The sequence below is a fragment of the Pieris rapae genome, chromosome W (assembly GCF_905147795.1).
Source record: "Pieris rapae chromosome W, ilPieRapa1.1, whole genome shotgun sequence".
In the NCBI taxonomy this organism is placed as follows: domain Eukaryota; kingdom Metazoa; phylum Arthropoda; class Insecta; order Lepidoptera; family Pieridae; genus Pieris; species Pieris rapae.
Genome location: NC_059533.1, coordinates 352,448 through 375,640, shown reverse-complemented (window position 1 = coordinate 375,640; position 23,193 = coordinate 352,448). Strand labels below are relative to the sequence as shown.

Sequence of the window (23,193 nt, the reverse complement as noted above, 5' to 3'; positions counted from 1 at the left end):
CCAAACAATGTAGCCGAGATAAATACCGAACCCTTATTATAAGAGTAATATATAACATAAAAAGAGATCTTACATATTACCAGGAAATTTATAAATTTTATGAAAAACATATTCTTGTTTCAATTCAGTATTTTATGTGTAATAAAACTTCTTTTTACGATTCATGCGTTTTATAGAGCACTTTACACATGGTGTTGCTAGCAATTTTACAACAAAATACATAATAATACTGTCGAGATAAATGCATTGCCCAATTATCCTAAGCATATTTAGTATAATTATTGTAGTCTTTCCGAACCAATTCGTCTTGGGGCAGTGGCGTAGCTACATTGGGTGACACCCGGTGCGGAAGTTGGTGGTGTCACCCCATCGAGAGTAAAAAGCAATAAATTTGATATTATAAAGGACATGGATCATTTATTAAAAGATCCCAAGTATGGTATGGGGAATCCCCACGACAGCGTCATGCTCTCTTGCGGGAATCCCCGAATTCTACATAGGTTTGTGCCAGTGTTAGTGGAGGATCCCTGAAAAAGAATTTTTTAAGTTAGCACAGTATTTTTTGTTTGTACATTGTTATTATAGTTGAGAGACCGTGTGTTTGTCACCCCAAAAAAGGTGACACCCGATGCGGACCTGTCTGTCTTGTGTCTGTGAAACGTTGGGACTTTTAACACAGCGCCATCTGTTAGAATTTATCAAATAAGAAACATATAATTTGCAATAAAATAAAATTGCGACTATAATTAAAGATCCAAGCTATCCTATCTCTGAAATTGGACCAGACTGCTCACGGTGTGCCAATTTAATTTAAAAAAAATTGGCTAAACTACTTAGTTTAGGAGTCCATCGCGGACAAACATCGTGACAGGAGATTTATATATATTAATATCTGGATGACACAATATTTCGTGGCATCTACAAACCATGCATAGCAGTGCAGCTAAATTTAAGGAATTTTTTCTCTGTACTGCTGTCTACTTAATTTAATTGTATCAAATCAAATTTACGATTGCAAATATGTCACTAATATTATTTGATGCATATTGTTTAGGCTGCAATACTACAGGACAGATTTAGTTAAGAGCTCTATGTTATCCCTGATGGACATAGGCTATAGAATATTTTCAGTTACATTCTGTATGAATTTACGATGGTGTAACCCAAGGTGTGTATCAGAAATAAAAATTTCTCAATCGCATACACGGCGACAACTATTGATAATAGAGCAAATTTATGTACTACAGTTTTATAGAAGACATCAATACTGACATAGAAGTCCACAATATCATGTCTAACAAAAAGTCTATTACCGAGAAAAGCTTTGGCCTATACATCATGTGACTGAATGCACACAGAACCGCAGAGCACAGCTAGTCTAAATAAAACAACATTGTGTACAAATATATCTATTTAAAATAATTATTAAGAACAAAAGCCCTCATATCAAAATCGTTGGAATCAAAACAGTATCTTGGTAGATTTTGACAATCATCTTGTCTATCAAAATCTTTGACATCTTGCAAATCGACTACCTGTACATCAATGCCATTGTACATGTTATTTGCGTCCAATTGATTGCCAGTAGGACTTGACTATCTAAAACATTGCCAGCGTCCAAAATATAATTGGCAGGCTCAAAATTTTCGCCCGCATCCAGCATTTGACTGTCAATATCTAAGCCAGGGTTTTCTGCATTTGCAACATTATCAATATTGCCAGAATCTGGTTCATCTGTAGCGCTCTCAGGCGGGACATCCACAACATTATTTATAATACAAATATTATGTAGTACTGCCGTCGCAGTTATAATCGAGTGTATAACTGGCAACGATACTCTTAAAGTTAGGCCCAGTACGGGAAATCTTCGTTTCCACACTTCAAAAGTTCTGAAAAAGATACTGAACTTAAGTAGAATAATTCAATTTGGGATTCCAGTTGCAGCAATTACGGTCATCTAAAAAGTTAGGATCATATAAAAAATTAGGGTCAGGTAAAAAGATAGGGTAATCTGAAAAAGTAAGGGTAATCTAAAAAAAGTTAGGGTCATCTAAAAAGTTAGGACTTTAGGTCATCTAAAAATAGCTAGTTTCATATAAATAATGTAAGTATAATATAATAATGTAATTCTAGTAGCTCACTATAAATATCTAAATCATCTGCATCCAGGGCTGGTTGTTTGTCTGAGTTTGCTTCAAAATCTTTGCTTTTTGTTGAATCTTCAATTTTATTTACGTCCGCCGTATTTTGCGTTTCGTTTTGAATGTTTTCTTTTCCATTCATATTAAAATAAGATAAACTTAAAGAATCTTGACTGGACGTTTCCGGTACAATATTCATATCATTAATGGAATCTTTATTATAATCATTAGTTATATTTGTATTTGACGTAATTTCCTTCAATGTATCTTCCATGGCTTGAAAACTAACATTGATATTTTTAGTATTAGAAGTATAACTATCTAAATCTCCTGTATTACTACCACTAGTCTCTGTATTTACATTTATATTATCATTGTTTATATTTCCTACAACACAGTTTTCGTTAATTTTATCATCACTGTCTGTTTTTTCTTCAATTGAAATATTTTCTACCGCAATTTCACAGTCTTGATTATGAGGCACTGTTTCATTACAAATACTTTCCACCAAACTTTCACAAGTTTTCAATATCTCAGCACTGATATTAGGTTCGATTTCACTTGATATTGCATCTGGTGTAATAACATCATCATTTTTTACATTTTCACTACGTCTATTAGCGCAATCTTCTTCGTCGTTATCATTAATTATTTGAATTTCAAGTAGTTCAATTTCGGATTTTAATGTATTGAGATTGTCTATATGATTATTAGTCTTTTCAAAACTGAATTTATCACTCACTGCAAGATGTATTTTCTGGCACGCCAATATTATTACTACATTTTTGGATCTCTGTGACGCTATTATTATCTGTATTTGGTGTAATTTTGGGATTCAGATTACAGTTCTCGGTAAAATTATTTGTATTAGTTTCTGTAATATCCAAATTATGTTTTTTATTCAATTCTAACATACCAATTGACGATCGTTCATCTTCCAATTTGTTCGTCTCAATTGTGTCATTTGTTTTACTTGGTTCACCACAATCGTTAGTATTATAATTAATTTCTTTATTTACTGTATCAGTATAGCTACAAGTATCATCATTTAAATCTCCAATAACACTAAATGTATCACTTTCGTTATCATTTCTCAAAATAGAGTCTGAAACATTATCACTCCAGTTTTCTTTGATGTTATCAAAAGCACTCTGAGATTCATTTGTTTCGCTTAAGTTACTTATAATCCTATCAATATTTAAACCGAAATCCTGATAGAACGGTTTTACTTTCTTTCGCTTCTTTGGGATTTTCCCAAGGAATTTATCAGAGAATATCACTTTTATAGCGAGCCTCGATAGACTTTCTACTTCTCTTCTATTATCATCGCTCTCATCATCTGAGTCCCAATGCAAGAATTCTTCGATATCATCATTAATGTCGAATGCATCTGGAATTTCGGGGAATTTTATATCCACCATTCTGTTGCAGAGTAGTAAAGAGTTGTTTTTGTTGTAAGGATAAAAACATGATCGATCCAGACCATAGGGCTGTAACAAAAATATTAATTTAATATTTCCATTCTATGCTGCAGATATGACATACTAAAAAGAAAGGTCATTTTATAATGATCTGTGTGCATAGGTTCAGTGGAAATGCGATACTGTTATTAACACAGTTATATATGTATATTATATATGTCTGAAATAAAAAACAAGAAATCACAGTAGAAGTAAAAAAAGATATTTGCGTCAAAAAGCACAGAAATATAATTATAATTAGGGGCTTGCAAAGAGTTGAGACTCCTTAAAAGCCGACAACGCATTTGAGAGCCTTGAAAGTATGAGTGTTCATGCTCAGCTACTCAAACAAAAATCAGAAATGTGTAAATACTCACACATCGGACATCCGAGACGTCATAATGTCCATTGTCATCTTCACTTAGCAAAGAGTCACATCGAATCATGCGCACTTGTACTGGCTTCATTTCTCTCTTTACTGAAGACGCTATTTTCACTCTACCTGAAATTATATCAAAACTTTTTTTAAATTTCTACATGGAATTTACTAGTAAATATAATAATTGGAAAAAAATTCAAAGGCAAACACATTGCCAGAAGAGTCGCAAGTGCGTTGCCGGCCTATTTAGAAATACTTTAGTGGGCACCTTTAATGGCTCAAATCCTGAAATTGATGCTTTGATGTAATTTTAAAAACATACCTCCTCTACACGCCGCTTGATGTTTTACAAATGTCCTGTGTATTTCAAACAGTTTTCCGCATTTTCTACATTTACCTGAAATTAGAACAATAAACTAAATTTTTAATAGTACATATACAATCAAATACACACTACTCATTCTCTCACTGACTCACTCATTCGCTCACTCACACATTTGCACCCACACACTTACTCATGCACTCGGGTGTGTTGATAAGGGTTGAAAAAACAAATAAAATAAGGTTAAGTTATTTTAAGAATTAAGTTTGTTTATGGATGAGCTGGGAACCCTGACACAGGTATTATTTACTTAAAAGGGTTTCCAAATCTTACACCTAGGCATGAAAATGTACTACTTAAAATGAATAAACACTTTTTTTCATTATTTTACGGCGGCCAACACACCGACATACCGAACAAACAATCTCTTCTTCTCAAAACTAACAAATAAAATTACAGATAACAGTCTAAAAATTAATTATAGGAATAATAAAAATAATAGTACTGACGTTTGACGTACGTCTGTCAAAAATTACATTGACATACTTATATTAATACACCCAAGGTTAGGACATGTATAATAAAAAAAATTGATTAAATATATTTTTTATAGTGGCCAATACAATACTACAATATATTTTAGCAAAAAATATTTTTAAATAAATTTCCATATAAACCACGAAATACGTATATTCTGAGATGTATCTTTAGTATTTTTGACATTTTTATGTTAAATATTTAAACTATGAAACTGATCTTAGCAGTAAGACCCACTCATTTGTCTATTTTATATACATACAATTTTGTTTATGCATATAAAATAGACAAATGTTTTGTTTGTTTTTAAACATTTAATATAGATAGGACTTACCAACAAAATTTGTTTCCTCTTTACTGTCTTGAGTTTCTCTTTGTGGTTTACTAACACTGAAATATAGAGGGCGCTAAATTAAAAAAATGATAACACAATTTCGCATCGATAATATCCATTCCACACTATTACTTATATGGGTCCTGATAAAATTTAGATTTAAAACTGTTTTCTTGCATGTGACATCATCATAATCTAGTATCGTAGAACCAGATAAATGTCAATGAATTACAAGTTTGGTGTCTCAAGACTAGGCTCACAAATAAAGAATATGAAAAAATCCAGTCTTAAAGACTGATAATCATACATACAACCCATAACTAAATCAAATACCGCATTTTAAATGGCTGGCAACACATTTCATAGCCGTCTGACAATGCTGAGTGATGCTGTTGGGTGTTCTATGTGCGGCGATATCTCTTATTAAAAAAACTAAACATAATAGTAGTTATATTTTTAAATATTTTGCCATACTCTCTGAATAGGCCAAGAAAATCAGTAAATTTATACAAATTTTGAAATATTAACTGTCACAATTTGTGAGAGGGATTCTTATTAACAAAATATGTCAATTAGTATTTTCATAATAATATTAATTGACCTAAGCATGTAGCTTTACTTATGATTTGAATTTATTGACTAACTATACATTTTGTTAAAAATAAATATTATTATTATTATAAATATAACACTTACAGAGTCACAACTTTTTTGTGTATCCTATAGTGATTGTTGAACGACTTTCCTTTTGGAAATTGCATCTTACAAACGTCACACTTCTGTATGTCAATCGTCTTCGAATTATCAGTGACTTTGACACTTGACAAGTGTTTAGAACGAGGTTCTTCAATTCTGAAAAGATATTTTATAACCTTTATAAAGGTACAAACCATAAAGTCTATTTTCCTCACTGTACAATATACTCTTGCTAGAATTTTGACGGTACTTGTAAGACAAACACAATATGCCTATTTATTCATTAAAAACAAACATAAAAATCACAAGCACATAAAACAGAAGAAATAGAAAACAAGTATAATTACGCCCCAAAACATAGTTAAAATTAAAATAAGCCAAATGCGGAACACTGATGAGCCATGGCTCATTAGACTACCCCTGCTTTTTGTTGAGATAAAATTTGCTGTCTGAAGGCTAGTATTCATTATAATGTTTTAGATTTTTTTACTAATCCCAGGTTAAATCTATTATGTTTTTAGAACTTACTTTATTTTTTTACTCTGCATGTCATTAGGAACAATTTCTCTAAATCTCTTTAATTTGGAACTAGCTGGTCCGGGTCTGAGATGTGATTCTTTCTGAAAAAAATAAAAAGGTTTTTGATGAATAAATCCACTTAATTACTATCTTGATTACTTAAAAAAAGTTCAACTCAAAAAAAAAATGTTTTCATCCCTTCTAGCCCCAAAAACCAGCAATAATTGAAAACTTTTCCCACTATTAGTTTTATTTTGAAGCCCATACAACTGAATAATTTAAAACTTATTACATCCATAGTTTGAAGATAAATAAGTTATTGACATTAACAGTTTGCTGACAAAACAAATTTAGCGAATAAATGAAAACCCAACCCACTATCTTTTTAACTCAAATATTTCTGGGTCTTCCCTGATGTTCAAGTTATAGAAGTTCCTAGTATAACATATTTTTAATAACACTTTTACCCACACAAAACAACAAGTAAACATGCATTCATAAAGCTTTACAAAACTGATTGAAGTAATTCTCTAACAGACCTTTGTTTCTAACTTTTCTGATTTCATCTCACTCCTTAGATTGCTCTTTTTTTGTGGTGGCGATGGCAGTCTTTTCTGAAACATCAAAACTGTACTTTATACCAACCACCAGCTAGGGTTTAAATGGGCACTCTTGAGTCTGCTAGCCATGCTCTACCTTATAAACATAATATAAACTAAAATTCTCACCGGTGACTTCCAATCTTCTCTAGTCCTACTACACCGTGAGCGCTGTGGCACAGATAAAACTGGATTTGATGCTATTAAATCACGAAGTTCTTTTTCTGCTCTAGATTCTTTTTTTATCTGGAATAAATGCTCTATGTTATACACTTATAGTAATTTTACTTAATATTGGCCTAGATATCTATAGAAATAAATATATATGTGTAAATGACAGTGTCCTTGTATCTAATTGAAGATGCATTCTTCTTTAGTTAATACCCAAGTAAGGTCCAAATTGATATTGTTTTTAAAACTATACAATTATACATGTAAAATATACCTACAAAGATATTTATGAAATAATACAGACATAAATAATAAAACATTGGAATGTTAGTGTTAAGTCATAGCTAGACCTCGTTATCTACAACTCAGTTTGGGGCAAATAGTGATGTTGTTTTATATAAATTAGTCTATAAAACCTTTTTCATGTTACCAAATGTTTTATAATATAGGTTTCTATGACATAAATCATTACATTCATTTTACCTATTTAATACATACAGTGTGAAAATTCTATGCTATAGTCTGTGTTATTTGTATGCTATAAAGCATGGCATAATAAAATGTTTCATTTCTTATTATGACTATGGCTTTTTATCCATGTTCTGAAATTACCCCATAACTTTGCCCTCAAACTGAGCGTTGATAACGGGGTTTAGTACATAACTCATATCACAATAGATTGTGCTGGTTGTTTTTCATGTTTAACTTATATTGTTGCAAACAAAAAAGGTATATATACATACAGCATATAAATAAGGTTTAAACAATAATATGTTTTTTAAATATCTAATAAATGTTGCCTACCTCCTTTTTTACTTCCTTCACTTCTTTTGCTTTCTTTATTGACCACTTTCCTGTTTCTTTTGTATCTATTTCAAAACTTGGTTCCCTTAAATCTATCTAAAATTTAAGAACAATTTACAATTAATGAATGTAAACCATGATTGATATCAAAATTTCATTAAATATAATATTAATAGCCTAACATTTTCATTTTTCTTGAAGCTCAGGCTATCAACAAAGATAGGAAAAAATAAGTTCTTACCACTTCTTTCCTTATCACTGGCATAGGTAAACCCAATCTCATTCTGGTTCTTTCGTTTGTCTGTTTGCACATTATCAGGAAATCATAGAAATCACATATTTTGTCAGCACACAATTCACAAATAAGGGGTGGCATTTTGTCATTTTCTTGTACCTGGAAAATAATGTATTGACTCAATACTATATATATATATATAGATTCATTAAAGAATCAATATTTAATAAAACAAATAAAAGTAATTTTTATGCTCAGTTTCATTCAATTAAAATAATTAAAACAGTTTTGTTTGGTCATCAAAAACACAACGGAAACGTTTATTTAAAAATATTAAACACCGATAATATTCTAAAACATTCTTCATTTACCTGTAGCTGCAAACATTCCTGTATTTTTGTTCTCAATTCAACTTCTGTATCTTCTATTGGAAAAATATTTTGAACGATAGGCATTTTGTAACCTGTACCAGCTCCACAAAGGCGACATGAACGGTAAATTTCATAGATGGCATCTTTCTGTACTTTAGAACTTAGAAAATTTTGTGTTTTGAGAGTTTTAACTTTCGATTTTGGTTTACTCATTTTAAAATATTTTGTTTTTACGAAACAACGATACTAGCCGCTACTGATTTCTTGTTTCTAAATTCTAACATAGTGTTTTATCATTGATGTTTCGCAGTCCACTTCAAACTTTCACTAATGCCGAGATCTATAGAGCGCACTTTGACTTAGCTCAAACTTTAACGAAAGCTTAGTGTACACTTAGCATAAACTATGATTTGGTATTTATAGACATTTTAACGGTAAGATTAAGCTAAGCACAAGCTAAGACAGAAAATGACAAAATACAAAGTGATGTTTCATTTCACGGAATACCTTCTTTATTATTCTTTAAAAAAGTATAATAATAACAAATATTTAAACGTCTAAAACGGTACACATTTATTGATATCTATTTATTTTATTATTGCAATAACTAGAATTTTACAAGTTTACCTTTAGAAAAATTATTTAAAAGTTAAATGACATAATTACAGAGATGACAATAATTTTTTGTTATGTAGAACGGATCGCATTGTTATGACAACTTGTAATTACAATTCAAAATTTTCAATCGCTTTTTCACTTTTGCTGTTTCTGTTTGTGTGAGCTGTTACAAATGTTTAATTATACTTTAAAACAACTTTGTCAAGTCAAGGCTTTGACTTGGACCTGGACCTGGCTTTATCGAAAGTGACATAATGGAGAATATAGAGAGAGTTCTAACATTAATAGAAAACATTGAAAGGGTAGGAACTGCAGCCGATATGAATCCCCGAATACCAAAAGTATATGTTCGGAACGAACACAACCAAAATGAAGCTAGGACTACGGTCAAAATTGACAAATACCAGTAATATAAATATTGCTTGTGCTGTACTGCATAATATAGGTATAGAGAGATGGGATGCTTATGACGATGGTGATCTTGCTGATCAGACACCAGAAGTTGAAGAACACAGAAACAATGAAATATATCCTACCGGTCTAGCATTCCGGCAATGTGATTGCCCAATTTAACTACGTTTTTGGTAATAAAGAAAATCAAACAAAACTTATTGTATTATAATCATTTATTTTCCGATTCTTTTTTTAACTGTAAAGCTTCTAATGATAATTTATTTTTTTGTTGAAGAATCTATTTCTAACTGATTTTTTAATTCTAAATGTTCCATTTCTATCTCATATTTTCTTTTGTTGTTGTCCAACTCTTGCCACAGCAATTTTTTTTAAGGTCCTCAAATGAAGGTTTATTTTTTCTGCTTGCTGATTCACTTTTAGTAGTCACTTCAACACTGGTTTCCGTCAACCCAGCTTCTTCAGTCCAGTTGTGGCTTGTTTAAATGTGGCATCTATAGTGGACGCTCTTGCCCTCTTTGGTCTCCAGCTTTCATTATTATTGTCATGATCAGTACCAGCTAAAAAAGTAAACAGTCTAATAAGTAAACATTTAGGAATGTCTTTTATTGACTAAGATAACCATTAAATTTTTGCCGCGGGCTTATACCTAACTAGTGAATGAAGTGTATGAAGATCTTTGTAATTATCTTACAGCATATTGATATTTATAGATAGTGTAGATACTTACAGTATGTGACACGTTAGAGAAGATTAAATATCTAAGATATTAATATTTTTAGGCAAACGAAAATAACAGATTTGAAGCAAGAGTTGAAGTTAGTTTGAATTTTGTTGTCAACATATGTCACTGCTATAGGGCAGATACGACAAAATAAAAAGTCAAGTAAAAGATATGATGGCAAAGTAAATTTTGGGCCATTATTTTTGTTAGGCTTATAGTCAAAGTTTTTGGTAAGTCGTCGATTTCGTGGATTAAGCTAAGCCAACACTCCGAGAGATTCGTAGTTTGCTCTATAAATACCAAATATGACTTAACTCGATAGTTTAGTCTGAGCAAAGTGTAAGTGCGCTCTATAGATCTCGGCATAAGACGATGACGTTGACAACATTGTAGATAGATTCTAACTATTTACTATACCACGACCTTTATTTCGATTCCACATTTGACATAAGTTACTGTCATTTTGTAAAAAAATGATGCTACATCTAATAGTGTAGTGATGTACACAAAAATTGATAAGCAATCGCGATTTATGTTTATTTAATATTGGTGTGCCAATTAAAAACTAAATTATTGATTTTTATTTAAATAAATACACAATTATTCACAATAATTATTTATTAGTTAGTAATCGCTATTATTTTATAAAAAGTTAATATTTTTGTATTTTATTACTGAAAAAGTAATGAACTTAATAAAATGAAGTCGTCATAACTTAATTAACCGTTCAGAAATATTTAATTTCCTGATATACTTAGATTCTATTAAAGTAGTAGTTGTTTAGATATACTACTATAAACCAGAGGAATCGATCCGGAAATATTCCTATTCCGTATCGATTAATTTCGCAACGTCACTATTTATTACTTTTCATAACGTTGCAACACTGAAATTGTGAAATCTTGAATTGTCTGATTCAAGTGACGTAAAAAAGATATTGAAACTTTACTTACCGTAGATAGAGTATAGAACTAGAAAAGCTTCTAAAATAACAATAATAACTAAAGAGAGAAGAACCAAGACATTAACGTGAAATACTTAACTTAAGAGCGAAACAGAGTATCAGTTTTTCTGTCTCTATTTGCGTATCGGGTTTTATTTGTTTACCACCGAGCCCTTGGTCGGCTTGGTGGTTCCAAACATATTTTTCAGTGCACACCAACTAAATTGCGAATCATGTTACCAACGTCAGGTAGTTGCCACACTTCGTCTCCTTTGTAAATAGTTGGATTATAATATTCGCTATCTCACACGCTGTACGTTGATGCCTGGTCTATACCATAGTCCGTCTACGTTACTTACAAAGTTTAAGAAACGTGAAATCATTTTTTTATATTTAACTTTATGTTAAATAATTTAATTGTGTTTAATAGTAAGAAGCTTTAGGAATAATAATAGCTTTACAATTTATAAGCCATGTAAGCCCATGAAGCCATTGAGAGTAGTTATAAAAAAATGTTTATTGTTTCTCAAATTTTACGATAGTACATGAGTATGAGACAACCCCCGTAAGTAGTCAAGAGACACTTGTGTTGGGTTTGACTCGCTACTTCCCTTATTTATACAAATTCTCATAGTTTCTCTCATAGATTTGCTATGAACTAAAGTTACATAAGTTAAATTTTCGAAGTGAAACTTCTAAGGCGCATGAGGGTATTTTTTACGGATGAAACCCAATAATAATAATATTAGCGTCACGAAGATGTGCAGCGCTTTTGTCTAAGAAAATGGAGAGAGCGATTGAGAAAGTGAAAAAGGGCGAACGTAACATGAAGCAAATAACCATGGGGCGATATTAGGATGTAAGCAAGTGAGAAAGATCGATAGAGAGTGAGAAAGGGAGATCGAGAAAAAATGCACGCTATTGGTTGATGCATTCGTTTAGTAGTTACATTTAAGAACTTGATGACAATTCCGTCGCATAACGTCTTGTGCAGAAAACGCAGATTTATTTTTTATTAACATTAGCACGTATATGTACAATATGAATATACATATTTAAAAAAAACAAAAATATATATATATATATATATGATATATGGTCATCTATTGGGGCTTTCACTTAGTATTAATTAATTTTCACTGTGTGTACTTTGAACTCACGTAATATTTTTAAAATCAGTATTTTGCTTTAATATAAGTACGCGTACTATTTATTCGCAACCTAACTTACTAGTTTAGTTTATGTTACAATGCTGCATTTCGCAAGGGGGATAGTCAAGATGCCTCAACAGCATGTATGTTGAAAAAAAATTGGATGAAAATTTGTCGACACTAAACTGTGTAATACGATTTATTTCCAAAATAAGAGGAAAGAAGATTAAATATGTTAATACCTGATTTTCGTGTACTTGAAAAAACCTTCATATTGAATTTATTTAATTCTCCAATAATCATAGTAATTATCTACCTACATTATTATCAGTTGTGTTCGCAGCCTGTGTAAATTTCGTGTATTTAAGGAATTTTATTCCAACATTCTCTGTAACAATAATCGTTATAAAAGTTTAAAATCATAAGGAATTTTAAACGTAATCCTTCCTTTTTGTTATACCCTATATCTGTGCGGTCGTGTGTATTATCGTGTTTATATACAGACAGTAGTTGTCGGGAAACTTCATTTACAATATGTAAAGAATAAGGATAGAGTTTGACGATGATTAAAAATTCTTATAATTTTGTTCAGGACATAGAAAACGCCTCCTTAAAGTTTAAGGTGAAGTCTTAAATATATCTATAGAATTCCTAAAACTTCACACATATTATGATAAATTTAAACTTCATTATAAAACCGTGTAGTAATTTGTTTTCAATCATGTAACATAAAAATTACGCACTATAAACTCAAATCAGTAGGTACTTAGTTTAAAATAAAACATGATATTGGCAGTGCTTATGTGTAAGTATTTTTTAATATTTATTAACATTTTTATAATTAATACGTGAAATCAACGCGCGATCGTACGGTGAATGAAAACGTCGTTATATTGGATGGTCGTAGCAAGCGTTTCAAAAGCGTTTCAAAAGCTGTGACACACGTCTACGTCAAAGAATCTTATACCTAGTTTTTGATATATTATCTGTGTACACTGTTATTATATTTAATATTTTTTTAATCTAATAATTAAATAATGAGCCTTTCCAGTTGTTTTAAGTAAATTAAATTTACTCGAAGGTTATTTTATTTTACAGGTCTTCCCTCAGAGATTTTAGCATATCAAAGATATGACAAATTTTATGATAGGAATTATAACCAGCGAAATATTAACCAAAATTTCTTTGGCAACAATTTCAGTGAAGACGAAATAAATGCGATAAATGAATATAATAAGGGAATGAACTTTCGCGCATCGAGACACCAAATATTCGATCCACAATTTGAAAATAGACGTGTTTTCGGATGGTTAAAAAACTATTCAAAAAAAATGAAACAAATAACATAAAATACGAAGATTTAGTTAATAATAAAATATTTTATTTGCGCTTAACGAGAAATTTAACGGATAATTTATCACAATTGACAAACGTTTTAGATAAATTCACAAACTCACTGAAAGAGCAGTCAATAATTAGTCCGACGCTTCGAAAGACACGGTCTCTCAATGAAAGTGAAATCTTGGAGACAGTTAACATAGGTAACGGAAACCACAGAAAACAGAAATACCACAGAATATATAGAAACAGAAGACAACATTACAAACAGTCTACGAACATTTAATACGTTGGATTTTAAACTAAAATTGTTATCCTCTATTAACGACACATTAAATATTGTTTTGTATAAATTTAAGCCGGCGTCGAATGCGCAAGAGGTCTTCGGAGACAATCATCTATTTAATGTTGGGTTTTTGTCCGGTAGTGCTAATACTTTAAAAGCATTTATTGATGAATTACAAGATATTTCTAGAAAAAGCGTTATAATAATGAATGAAAATTTTGTAATGCAGTTGTATGACACTGTAAATAAAATTAATGGAGTATCTGAGAAGCTTCTGAATAAATTAAATTTATATATAGATAAAGCCGCGAGGGAACTGGCAAAAAATTAATAAAACTGCTTTTTAACTGTCCATAATATTATTTACACACCTGCATTAGAGATTGTTAAAAAAATATAAAAAAAATGATTAAATACTTAATAAGTACTTAGGCCAGGTCGCTTTTGCATTTTGAAATAATTTTAAAATTAGTTTTATAAAGGTTCTCAAATAAAAGCCACTCAAAGCTAAAACTTTCGTTTTATTCAGTCCAAACAAATATAATATTAATAACTAGAAATTTCTACATTTTGTCAACCACAGACTAACATTAAAGATGTTCAGAAACGGGGTTTTAGACAAACTTTTCGGCTGTCATGCTCCACTAACGCTTAAAAGTTTGTGTGAAAATAGTCACGTGACAAAACAAATGAGCAAATGTCATTCTCGTACAAATTCGTTTAGCGTCAGGTAGTTGGTTACGCATCGATGTGAGTTTTTTTCAAATCCAAGGAACGATAATTTTAGTATCAGTCAAAACATCAGTCTAGTCATTAATTTGTTAAAAATGGTAAAAAGTGGCATTAAGTATGTTTGAATATTTGACAATTAGATGTATTCTATGAACGATTTTATTAACAACAACGCCATGTCCATGACGATCGAATCTTACTCGACTAAGCCGTAATGCAATAAATGGGTGGACAGATTTTAATCAGTGATTAAGGATTCAAGAATAGTTCATATTATTTACAATTACGTATACATAGATGTTATAAAAAATATTTTTTATACTTATTCAAAAAGTCTGTAGTCAGTATTGTCTTAAAATAAAATAATTTATCCTTAATCGCAACAAGATCTTTAAATCTATAACACTGCTATAACTATGCTTTGTTGTATTTTAAAATAGCCCCAGAATTCATGAAAAAACTATGTTAATACTAGAGTGATATCAGTCTAACTCCTATATGTCAATAAGTATTTGACATATGAGATTGAGAAACAACGAAAAAACTGTCTCTTCTATAAGTTTTTGAAGAGTTTTACCATTTTAACATACGTCAGAATTATTAAAAAATAAAACATATGTGCAATTCACACGTGGTAGAAGTGAAACCTTCAAAAACAAAGTTTTTATAATTAATCAAATATAAATTAATCATTTTCCACTATCTAAATGTGTGTGTTCTTTAAAAACAGTATATTTTAATCATACATTTTAATTTATAAGTTTAATATAAATCTTTAATTTGGCAAAAACTAAAACAACGAAAGTTTGAAATTCGATCAAATGAAAAAGCGGCAGTAAAGAGAGGCTGTATAATGCCTGCTATCTCATTTTCTCCCACGTTAAATCTTATGAATTCATGTTTCTGTCTCTCTTTACCGCTGCATACGGTTTGAAATCACGACGATTCTAAAGAAGTTTCACTTCAATATACTTACTTAGTCATTCTTAGCGCTACGTCTAACTTTAGAAAAAGAGAAAGAAGTCATAGAGCTCTCTTGACAGATAAGTATTGTAATGGAACACTAATCAAGACGTTTTAATCCATTGTCAACAATAAGTCTAAATACATTATTATCTATACAAACAATGCCAAATTGCACCATTTTACATAATAGTTATATATTAAAACAATTAGTATCGCAATACCTGTCCACTCGTAGTTGTTTGTAAATTGTAAAACAAGCAATCTATAAGTTGCATATGTATTCTATGGGCTACATACTTTTGGTTGACATTAAATTTATTCCTTAAACTTATGAACTTAAACATAACTTATTTCAGATATTCTTAGCCAATTAACCCCTTTTAATGAATTAATTCTTACCAATAACATAGATTAAAGAATCACTTTACGAAGTCATGTCAGCATAAACAATTGAAATAATTGACATATTGAAAAAAAAAGTATTTAAATTGATATGAATTAGAATAGGCATGATGACAAATTTTGAGAAACTGTTCTATAATATTTGGAAGAAAAAAAAGGCGGGAAACGTTGGTCGTGGCGGGAGTTTTGTTTTTTAGTAAAATTTATAAATTTAATTTAATTGATATAAAAGATCAATTTGTATATATTGTATGTAGTAGTTTAACTTAATTGTTTATTTCTTTAATTTGTGTATATATTCTTCAGCATTTGGTAAGTTTTTATACTTTTTCCTCAAGGCCTGGAATCAGGCGAAAAAATGAACGAGCCCCCGGATATCGGGGGCTCGCCCCCTGAGGTTGCGTGTAATATTATAGTAGAAAATAGATTTTCTAAACTGGACGAGTCCAGTGTAGACACAGATGTGGATCAACGGAGTGACCGTAAAAGAATGAGATTAGGTAAAATTTGCAAACATTGTAATAAGAGGAAAAAAAGATTTGACCCGACGCGTCGTAACAAGCAAAAAGAGACTGATTGTTCGTGCCAAATACCGGATATTGAATTTCCCCCATTATGTACTGAGATTAAGAACGCTAACGATATAGATAGTTTTCAGCAAAAAGGTTACCCAGCACATAATACAAGTGTAACTGTTAATACCCAACAACACCCCCCATCAGATAGTTCTCAGTCTCCAAAAAACCCTACAGGCCGATCGTTTTATGAGGCCTATGACATAGGGCCATTTGTAGTTCATGTGCAAAAAGTTTCTTCAGATACTGGCATCGCCTCCTTGCACCCAGTCCAATTTGGGTATTTCCTAAAGAAAAATTCATTTAAAAACATTATTAATGGTAGCATTAAAAGGATAGGCAGAAACCGAATTTCCCTATCATTTTCAGACCACAAATTTGCAAATGAATTTGTTAATAATCCTTGCCTGACAATTAATAATTTTAAAGCTTTTATTCCTTCATTTAATGTGACTCGAATGGGGCTTGTGCGGGGTGTTCCCGCAGAATGGTCTCCTGAAGATATATTAGACAATATCTCTTTACCTGTAGGCAGCGGAGGAATAATAAAAATTAGACGCCTAAATTATAAAGTGCGTAACAGCTCCCCACCTGAGTGGAAGCCATCACAGACTGTTGTTATAACTTTTGATGGCCAAGCTCTACCAAAACATGTGTTTGTATGCTACAATGCCCTACCAGTGGAACTTTATTCATACCCCACTATTCAGTGTTATTCTTGTTGCCGATTTGGTCATACTAAGTCCAATTGTAACTCTCGACCCCGATGTTACAAGTGTGGCCAAGGCCATACTGGGGACACATGCAACATACAAGATGATGCAGCATCTTGCTGTCTGTGTTCAGGTCTACACTTTGCTACAAATAGGAAATGTCCAGAATATGAACGACAGACTAAAATTAAATTATATATGGCTCAGAAATGTGTATCTTACGCAGAAGCAAACAAAGTGTATGATCCTGTCTCAAAATCTTTTGCTGAAATAGTAAAGTTTTCAAACATGCATAATTCTCCTAATTCTCCTGTGCCATCTGTATCGCCTTCCTCTTCCTCGATTCCGTCGTATAGTAGATCTTATAAGAAAAACATATTTGTTAAACCAACAACCCCCAAACTAAAACGACTGGGGTATAACAAAACAGAACACTTCAGTTTAATAAAGGACTATGATGCTCCAGCTTCTCCTAACGGGGTCGCTTTAATAAACAGTAACGTCAACAATAATGAAACAATGTTCTCAATCTCTGATGTTATCCAACTTTTGACTGAAATAAAATCCATTTCTAACTCTGACAACAATGTAACCGAACAACGCCGCCCAACACTTGCTTCCTTAACTCAATTAAAATCCACTTATGCGTCCAGAACGCGAACAAATAATCCAGTGGAATTGCAGAAGCGCAATCTGCAATAAAAACGATTTAATCTATTTGCATAATAAATTTGAACCTTTTGTCTCAACTCTGTCGGAAACATGGCTTCGCCCGAAATTGACATTTCGAATTCCAGGTTATGTTATTCTCCGACAGGACAGACCTGACGGCTATGGCGGTGTTGCCATAGTCATTAAAAATAATCTCCCCTATTCCTTATTTCCACTTCCCTCATTCGGTGATGACTTGTCAGTCATTGCTGCTATTGTAAATAAAATTTGTATAGTATCTATTTATTTTTCTCGTCCTAATGTAAATATTTTTTCTCATCTTAATCAACTGTTCTCCATCCTCCCAAGGCCTTTCTTAGTCCTAGGTGATTTTAATTGCCAACATCAATCTTGGGGAAGCACTTCTTCCAACTATTATGGAGATCAATTATTAGATATTATAGATTCTCATGGTATATGTATTTTAAACACTGGGCTGCCAACTCGTGTTACTGGTCCAAGCGAAGGTGCAAGTGCGCCTGATCTATCTTTATGTTCACCTGATTTAGCTTCAACTTTGGACTGGCACCCTCTAGCATCTTCGTATGGTAGTGACCACTTTCCACTTGTAATTACTTTTCCTTCATACAAACCTATCAAAACCAATCGCTCTCCTCGTTTTAAATACAGATTAAACAACGCAGATTGGAAATTATTCAACCAAATAGTAGAGCAGAAAACTAATACTTATTCTCAAGAAGGTAGCCAGATCTCCGCAGAAATTCTTTCTCAGGTTTTGATTGAAGCTGCCGATGAATCTTTTTGCACTAAAACTAAGATCCGATCGCAAATTCCTTCACCTCCCTGGTGGGATCATGAATGCACAGCTGCAATAAAAGAAAGAAAACAGGCCGAAAAAAAATACTGCGAGGATATGTCAGAAGAAAATTTCGAGTTATATTTAGAATCTGCCCGGAGAACTAAAAAATTGTTTAAGAAAAAGAAATACGATGGTTGGCAATCATTTTGTGCCTCCATTAGTCCAGATGTCAGCCCGTCAGAGGTCTGGCGTAATATTCGTAGATTTAGATCTGCATATAATAATTCCCCTTCTTCTAAATTACCGATAACTCTAGCTGATCAGTTTATGGATCATCTTGCTCCCCCTTCTGTACCGGAACAGAGATTTCCTCCATTAACTATTCCTGCTTACATTTTTGATGACCTAAGTGGAATAAACGCTCCGTTTTCTTTGATCGAACTTAAAGGTGTGCTTAATAAGGTAAAAGACTCTACTCCAGGAGAAGATGGGATTCCATATTCTTTTTTGAAAAATCTTTCGGACCGAATGCTGATGCTGTACTTAAATATTATAAATTCTATTATAATTTCTGGGTGCATTCCCAAGTCTTGGATCACTCAATCAATTATACCTATTTTAAAAGAGAATAAGCCAACCGATGATCCTTCTTCTTACAGACCCATTGTCCTTTCTTCTGTTTTAATGAAAATAGCAGAACACCTAGTAAAAATCCGTTTAGAATGGTTTTTAGAGAATAAAAATCTATTAGCAACGACCCAATTCGGTTTTAGAAAAAGTAGAAGCACAATGGATAGCTTAGCAATATTCACTACAGACTTAAGATTAGCATTTTCAAACAATGAGTCAGTAGTAGCTACTTTCTTAGATATAAGCTCAGCTTATGACAATGTTCTTATATCGGTTCTCAGGGAAAAACTGCTATGCTTAAACGTACCACCAATTCTAACAAACTTTGTTATAGATATGCTCAGTGAAAGATACATAAATTTATTTATTGAAGATGTCAAACTATCTCGGACCGTATGGAAAGGATTACCACAGGGTTCTGTACTCAGTCCTTTGCTCTATAACATCTATACGTATGATTTAGAAACATCATTGCAAGCATCAACAAACGTACTACAATATGCAGACGATCTTCTTATATACAAATCGGGCAAATCAATTGAAAATAATTGTCAAACTCTAACATCTTCCCTTTCATTTTTAAACTCATGGCTGACTTCGAATGGTCTAGACATATCTGTATCCAAGAGCAGGGTCGTGTTGTTTTCCAGAATGCGTAAGCCTCCCCCGGTCCAGGTAAAGTTTGATAATGTTTTGATTCCCTCGACTAATAATATCAAATTCTTGGGGGTAGTTCTAGATTCTAAGCTCACCGGTGTATCCCACTGTGAGTATGTAACAGCGAGATGTGAACGAAATTTAAATATTCTTAGATGTTTATCGGGCATTTGGTGGGGAGCGCATTCTCACTCCTTAAAACTGATTTACAACGCCATAATCAGAAGTGTAATGGATTACGGTACTTTCCTGTTGGAACCAGGAAATGTTTCTGCTTTCAAAAAATTGGATAGTATTCAAGCAAAAGCAATGAGAATAGTCTTAGGAGCTATGAAGTCAACCCCAATCAACTGTATGAGAACCGAATGTGTAGAGCCACCATTAAACTTACGCCGACAATTTCTATCTGATAAATTCCTATTCCGCTGTATGCAATTTAGTAACCATATCCTTACATCTAAACTAACATCCTTGACATCTATAATCCACACTTCTCAATTTTGGAAAAACAAACGCACACCATGTTTGGTTAAAAGTTTCACAAGATTTACTTCTCTTAAGGCTCCTACTCACCAAGCGACTTCCAATCCTTTGTTTAAATATAGTTACAATTCCCTTATAATCTCTCCCGTTATACATACTAGCATAGGTCTTGTTAAAATTGAGAAAAACCAAAAGTTATCATTTAATTATATTGTTGACACTAAGTGGCCACAATGGCATCGAATATTTACAGATGCATCTAAACATTCCAATGATGGATGTGTAGGTGTTGGTGTAATACATTCTAACTACAATATTGTCCAAAAAACTAAACTCCCTCCTGAATCCTCCGTGTTCACTGGCGAATGTATTGGCCTATTCAAAGCTATAGAATACATCCTTCTACTGAAACTTCAAAAAACTGTAATTTTTACAGATTCACTTAGTTCTTTAAATGCCCTAGCCCGGTTCCCATTTGGATCACATTATCAATTCCCTGTCATTTCCGAAATTAGAAACTTACTATTGAAATGTTTGAAAGAAAACTATTCCGTATCGTTTGCATGGATTCCTGGTCACTGCGGAATATCTGGAAACGAAAAAGCCGACCGTATTGCCAATGAGGCAGTGGATAGTGGAGATGTGGATATTTTTGGAAACTATGCGCATGACTTGATGGCTCTTTCTGGGATTTATCTCCGGAATTCCTGGACTGAATCCTGGAATCAAGATCGTTCAAAAGGTCGCCATTATCGTGCTATTCAACCTTCTATACCCATTAAGCCCTGGTTTTGGAGACTGAGATTCGGTAAAAGAGTTACAACAATACTGTCTCGTATGCGTCTGGGACACGTCTGCACCCCAGCTCACCTTGCTAAGTTTAATATTATTGACAACCCTACGTGCGAATGTGGATATGCTGAAGCTGATTTGAATCACATCATTTTTGTTTGTTCTCGGCGCGAACGGTCGGCTCTTATCGACGGTCTCATTTCCCTTCAAATTCCTTTCCCTTCATCCATATCCTGTTTACTTTCAACAATGGACCCACATATATATAAACTTTTAGCAGCTTTTATCTTAAGTAATGATATAAAAATTTAGATCCTATGAATGTGTATATATGTAAATATCTTTTCTTACACTCCTTTTATATCTATCGCTATAAGAATTGATCTTTTATTTTATAGATTTTCCTTTCCTTAATTCCGTTCCATCCGTTACGTTTATTTTTTTACCCGTTTCCCTGTTTTGACCCTGGGCCACAATGCACAAACCGTGCGGGCCATAATAAAAAAAAAAAAAAAAAAAAAATATTTGGAAATATATATTAATTATAATAAACATAATATTTCTGCGGAAAATTTAGGTTTAGTACTTAAAAAATAATTTTTGATTCATAAATTTAAAATTTGCACCAAAACGCGTCAAAGTGTCATGGTGTCGCTTGCTTACGTCACAAGGAACATTCGGTATATGTAAACATTATCTAATTCATATTTAATTTGGACATTTTACTAGTTTTTACATTGAAAACATGACTTCGAAAGCATATAGGTGGTGTTCCGTCCCTCTGTGTAATACGTCCAAAAAAACTCCTGAGAAGTTATTTATTTTCGTTCCTTTCGATAAGAAATTAAGAAAGAAGTGGCTTGAACTTGCAAGACGTGATTTGGAAGGAATATTACCCACTACACAGCTTTATTTTTGTGAAGATCACTTTGACGTCAGTATTGCCTTTTTTATTTTGTAGAATTTTGTTGCTAAATTCATTATAAGCTAATTTTATGGGAAGAAGTAAACATTGATATACAAACTTTTTGGAGATTATGATTCTCTTACTCACTGTTACTTATTGTAATAAAATCCTCAATGAATGAGCTATTAAAAAGGTATTTTATTTCATTTTCAGTTACCAAATTATATGGCTAACTACATGGAGTATCATGTGATGGGGTCAGTGTCGCAGATTCGCATGAAACCTGGGTGCGGTCCCTCAAAATTTGAATGCCAACCAGACAGAAGAAAGTTATGCAGATAATTAAACAAAGAATCAGTATTATTTCAAAGTGCATTGTTATTTTGCTTAAACTTGTTTGTTTAATATGAGCTAGTCTAACATAAAACATTGATATAAGTGAATGTAAATGAATATTTATATAGTGTTGGAAATTAGTATATAATGTGTGAAGATCATCAGAGGTTTATCCTACAAATAAAAACATTTTTACATAGACTGGTTTTTATTTATAACATTACACTTTTATATAACACCGGATATACATTATCCTTCCACAAAGGGACTATTATTATCTTAAGAAAATCTGATACATATTTTTCATCATACATAATTTCCATTATATCTACTTTCTTATTGGCACTGTAGTTGCAGTCAGCTACACAGAAGTAGCCTTTTTTATGTCCTGTTAGTAACATTTGAAGTTGCATTTGCACATAAAACTTTTGGGTTGGCTTCCCATTCTTTACATATGCTTTAACTGTTTTTGACTCATAGGACCCTTAAT

The 23,193-nt window shown here is 32.2% G+C and overlaps 1 protein-coding gene across 2 annotated transcripts; it reads right to left on the bottom strand.

Moving 5' to 3' along the window:
- Positions 1 to 1,595: 1,595 nt before the first annotated feature.
- Positions 1,596 to 8,888, bottom strand: LOC123690518. Of its 2 annotated transcripts, XM_045633912.1 has the most exons (11): positions 8,569 to 8,888; positions 8,204 to 8,356; positions 7,963 to 8,058; positions 7,117 to 7,233; positions 6,928 to 7,002; positions 6,398 to 6,489; positions 5,870 to 6,025; positions 5,174 to 5,229; positions 4,303 to 4,377; positions 3,979 to 4,103; positions 1,596 to 3,631 (listed from the first exon to the last, which is right to left on the bottom strand). In XM_045633912.1, the coding sequence occupies exons 1-11, from the start codon at positions 8,779 to 8,781 to the stop codon at positions 2,876 to 2,878; spliced, it is 1,914 nt and encodes a 637-aa protein (XP_045489868.1). In that variant the 5' UTR covers positions 8,782 to 8,888; the 3' UTR covers positions 1,596 to 2,875. The 2 variants fall into 2 exon arrangements, with proteins under 2 accessions (XP_045489868.1, XP_045489869.1); XM_045633913.1 differs by lacking the exons at positions 6,928 to 7,002; positions 7,117 to 7,233; positions 7,963 to 8,058.
- Positions 8,889 to 23,193: the final 14,305 nt, after the last annotated feature.

What these genes read in the sequence shown, in the direction of transcription:
- LOC123690518 (XM_045633912.1), bottom strand. Translation starts at nt 8,781, where the DNA reads ATGAGTAAACCAAAATCGAAAGTTAAAACTCTCAAAACACAAAATTTT. An exon ending in CACAAAAAAGTTGTGACTCT is followed by an intron (nt 5,230 to 5,869) that starts GTAAGTGTTATA and finishes TCTATATTTCAG; the next exon opens with TGTTAGTAAACCACAAAGAG. An exon ending in ACGTCTCGGATGTCCGATGT is followed by an intron (nt 3,632 to 3,978) that starts GTGAGTATTTAC and finishes TTTTTGTTACAG; the next exon opens with CCCTATGGTCTGGATCGATC.